Source organism: Macaca thibetana, chromosome 16 (genome assembly GCF_024542745.1).
Source record: "Macaca thibetana thibetana isolate TM-01 chromosome 16, ASM2454274v1, whole genome shotgun sequence".
Lineage (NCBI taxonomy): Eukaryota > Metazoa > Chordata > Mammalia > Primates > Cercopithecidae > Macaca > Macaca thibetana.
The window spans coordinates 68,036,372-68,040,801 of NC_065593.1; the positions used below are offsets into that span (position 1 = coordinate 68,036,372).

Here is a 4,430-nt window from a genome sequence, read left to right on the forward strand (position 1 = left end):
TGGAAGTCAGCACATATCTCTTGACAAATCAGCACTGCGGCAAGAAAAATACTATTTCCTTACTCACAGTAGTTAATTACTAAAAAGCCAAGCACTTTTCATGATTTTAAATTATTTCACAAGAATTCTGTGAAGCTGACATTCTTATCCCATTTTGGAATACATTAAAAAATAAAACTTTTAAAATTATGAAATCTTCTAGAACATGTAGGTTCCCTGAGAATGCCTGCCAAGTGCCTGTCTCAGGGCCTCTGCACCTGCTGCCTGGAATGTTTTCTCTCCAGATACTCACACGGCTGACACTCCTTGGCTCTTTCAGGTTAGTGAGATCTTCTTTGGCCATTCTGTTAAAATTAGAAACACCACCTTATCTTTATCAGTTCCTAAACCTCTTTGTCGTGTTACTATATTTTTCATAGCACTTACCCCCAAATGACACCCTATACATCCTATACATCGTACCTATTGTTTATAGATGATCTGTCTGTCTCTACTAGAAAGTTAGCTCTAGGAACAAAGACATTTTGTCTCTTTTGTTCATGTTGTAATCACTTTACATAGAAGAGGGCAAGGAAAATCGAAGGCACTCAAAACATTTCTTCAATGAATAAATAATTAAATAAGTGGTTATTACTCCACATTTTCCAGCAGTTGTAAACTCTGGGACCTAAGTTTAAAATTGCTATGCCTCTTTTTTTTTTTTTTTTTTTAAAGAAGGAGTCTCGCTCTGTCGCCAGGCTGGAGTGCAGTGGAGCGATCTTGGCTCACTGCAACCTCCTCCTGGGTTCAAGCAATTCTTCTGCCTCCGCCACCCGAATAACTGGGACTACAGGTGCACACCACCAAGCCCAGCTAATTTTTGTTATATATATATATATATTTTTTTTTTTCCTGCCTCAGGTTTATTTGTAGAAATAGCACAGGAGGACCCCAGCCCCATGCAGATGGCAGCCCAGAGGTGGGGGTGGGGGGTCGCACCAGTCCTTCTGTCCTCACGTTGGCAGACAGAGATACCTACTCTGTAGCCTTTGTAGTGGCCTGGGCACCTTTGGGAGCCTGAGCTGGAATTGAAGCTGGAGCTGCAGCCTGGGCCTTGGTTTGATCCTTGGCCTTGGCCTTGGCCTTTGGCCGGCACAGCCGGAGCCCCTTGGCAATGCGAGCACGAGCACGCTTCCCAAGCTTGGGGTGGGCAATGTAGGCAAGTCGATCAAGCTTGCGGCTGACACCCTTTGGGATCTTGGGCTTAACCTCCTTGGGCTTTACGAGGGCCTTGACAGCCTCGGCACGTGCACTCATGGTCTTGGCATTGTTGGCCTGCATCTTCTTTAGGCCCTTCTTGTTGTGCTTCTTGGCAAAGCGCATGTTCCTCAGGAACTTGGGGTCCACCCCCTTAAGAGATTCGTATCTTTGTGATCGGGGTTTCTTGATACCATTTCTGTGCCATTTTCGGGACTGGTTGTGTGTGGTGTGGTTCTTGGACTTGGCCATGTCTGCACCTTTAGCCGCGGCTCCCGAAGCGCCTAGAACCGGAAGAGAAAGGGCAATTTTTGTTATTTTTAGTACAGATGGGGTTTCACCATCTTGGCCAGGATGGTCTCGATCTCTTGACCCCATGATCCGCCCACCTTGGCCTCTCAAAGTGCTGGGATTACAGGTGTGAGCCACCACACCCGGCCTGCTATGCCAATGTTTTTACCTATTATATGACCGCCCCCTCCTTAATCTTTTAGATTATTTGACAGTAGTCTTCATATAGTCCCTTTGTAATCATTTCCGCAATGCATTTTATTTTTTTCCTCACAAAAGGATGTTGTTGAGGGTGAAGGATGGTGCACAAATAAATAACATAGTTCGGATATTTGTCCCTGGCCAAATCTCAAGTTGAATTGTAATCCCCAATGGTGGGGGTGGGGCCTGGTGGGGGATGTCTTGATCATGGGAGCAGATGCCTTATGGCTTGGTGCTGTCTTCATGATAATGAGTTCTCATGAGATCTGGTCTTTTAAAAGTGTGTGTCACCTCCCCGCTCCCCACTTTCTCTCACTTGCTCCTGCTTTCAAAATGTGACATACCTATTCCCCCTTTGCCTTCTGCCATGATTGTCAACTTCCTGACGCCTCCTTAGAAGCCAAGCATGCTTAGATCCCGGGGCCATGCTTCTTATAAATCCTGCGGAACTGTAAGCCAATTAAATCTCTTTTCTTATAAATGACAGTCTTGGGTATTTATAGCAATGCAAGAACAGCCTGAGAGAGTAAACCAAGTGATCACTTGAAGTAGATCATGAAATATTTGTCATCCACACAAATCCAAGCACCTCCTGTCCTGTTTCTCCACAGTGCCACATTCAAATAAACATCAATCCCAAACTGACATTCATGGAAAAGACATTTAACCTTTATCGATATCTATTTAAAATGGGTATGTTTCACTCACTCACTACATAGTCCACGATTTTCTAAAATCCTCTACTCTTACTCCATGGAGGTACTTGACTCACCAACAAAAACCTCTCTCACATTTCCAAAAACCAAATTCTCCCTAAAGCTCTATTTTTTTTTTTTCCTCTTCTGCCTCCCTCTGACCGTCCAGATGGAGTCTGTTTTTCTTTACCAGTGATTCTCTTCTGTCCCCACTGTGAATTCACCCAGCAGATCTTGATTATCTCCTTGTTCGTTACCATGATGATTCTTCACAACAGAGGGTCAGGACCTCTGGGAGACTCAGACTTTGTAAGAGGAAGCAAGGGAGTGAAAGCGGTAGTTATCAGAATTAACTTTTTTTTTTCTTCTGCCATATATACTGGAGATAATTAAATTTCCTGAGCATTGTCTCTTTTTTTCATTTAGAAGAATGCAGTAATTTGTTAGGTCTCACCCGTAGCTTGTGTCCACCAGTTCCGTGATAACCCCTGCAATGACTGAAATGTTCTGTGAATGTACTTCCAAAGAAAAAGACTTGGAGGGCAGGTGGGAAGAAGGTTTGAAAGTGGGAAGATGGAAAGGAGATTATTTGTTTGCTTTATAATGTTCTCCTGTCCTAGAAAACTTCAAATGGTTTATGTGAGCTCAGACTAACCTAAACATTTTAAACTGTCAATCATAGCATGTTTGTTGATCTAAGATGGATAGATAGTAAGATAATTATTAGAGGCAAAAGTCCTACCCTCATCTCTGTTATCTTGGCATTAATTTCAGGGTTTTGTTTTCCAACCTGGCTAAATAAAACTGAGAAAATAAATGCACTCCAATCATTTTAGCTCCTTAAAGAGCACATGTGTGTTTAATGTTCTCTAATTTTTGTATGGTGAGGAATCATGGACTTTTTTTTTACTTATTCCCTGAAGCAGACTCTTTCTCCCATCTCACTGTTGGTTTTTACATCTCTGTTTTCTAGTTAGCAGTCTCTGTCTCTGAAGTTGTCTTTGTGTGGCTGTCGCTTTTTAAAAAGGAGGGGACGGCAATTAGTTAGGAAAGTCAAAGACACAATCTCTGAATATGTTTTGAATCTTGGCATGTTCTGGGATGGACTGAAGCCCCCATCTCACGATGTTCCCTGACTGTGCCTGCCGGGCCAGAGCACCATGTTGGTGTCCCAAGGAAGATTCCGGAAGCTTTCCTCATTCCTCTTGCTGATTTACCCAGAAGAGGACCACATCTTCCCATTTCTTGCCTTACTGGCGGAGATATGGGGGCCCTCCCAGATCCTATTCTTGGCAGTTTCTTCTCTGGACCAATACTGTTTAGGCTCATGGCTAGGGCACTTGCATACTTAACTTCTGAAATTCTGTGTTCTAAAGTTCCAAGCTTGTCCAGCCCACCTTATTTTGTTATCATTGTTGTTCTGTTTTGTTTTGTTGTTTTAGGCTTTCAGCAGCCTGAAGCCATGTTCCTTACTTTGTCTCTAGTGGTCACTGGAAAAGAGGGATGAGGAAGGGGCTTTATTGGCCCAAACAGAAACCGAAACAAAGAACCCATGACTGCTTTCTCTTCCTTGGATACCCCTGTTTAAATGAAAAGCTCCCTGCTCCCAAAAGAAAAAAGCAAGAACCACATTTTGAGGAAGAAGGAGAAGGAGAAACCACCTTGAGGGATGATGTAGAGGCCCCTTTTGAGGTGGTGTAACACTCTGGTTTTCCTTTTTTTTTTTTTTTTTTTGAGATGGAGTCTTGCTCTGTCACCCAGGCTGGAGTACAGTGGCGTGATCTCGGCTCACTGCAACCTTCGCCTCCCAGGTTCAAGCCATTCTCCTGCCTCAGCCTCCCGAGTAGCTGGGATTACAGACCTGTGCTACCACACCTGGCTAATACCTTTTGTCTTTAGTAGACACGCGGTTTCACTACGTTGGCCAGGCCCGTCTTGAACCCTGGGCCTCAGGTGATCCACCCGCCTCGGCCTCCCAAGGTGCTGGGATTATAGGCATGAATCACT

General features: G+C 44.0%; 1 protein-coding gene across 1 annotated transcript; it reads right to left on the bottom strand.

The window, feature by feature from the left end:
- Nucleotides 1–879: 879 nt before the first annotated feature.
- Nucleotides 880–1,536, bottom strand: LOC126938403 (60S ribosomal protein L29-like). The gene has a single exon (XM_050762515.1). It carries the CDS (start codon nt 1,486–1,488, stop codon nt 1,015–1,017), a length of 474 nt encoding a protein of 157 aa, XP_050618472.1. The 5' UTR covers nt 1,489–1,536; the 3' UTR covers nt 880–1,014.
- Between the last annotated feature and the right edge of the window lie 2,894 nt (nt 1,537–4,430).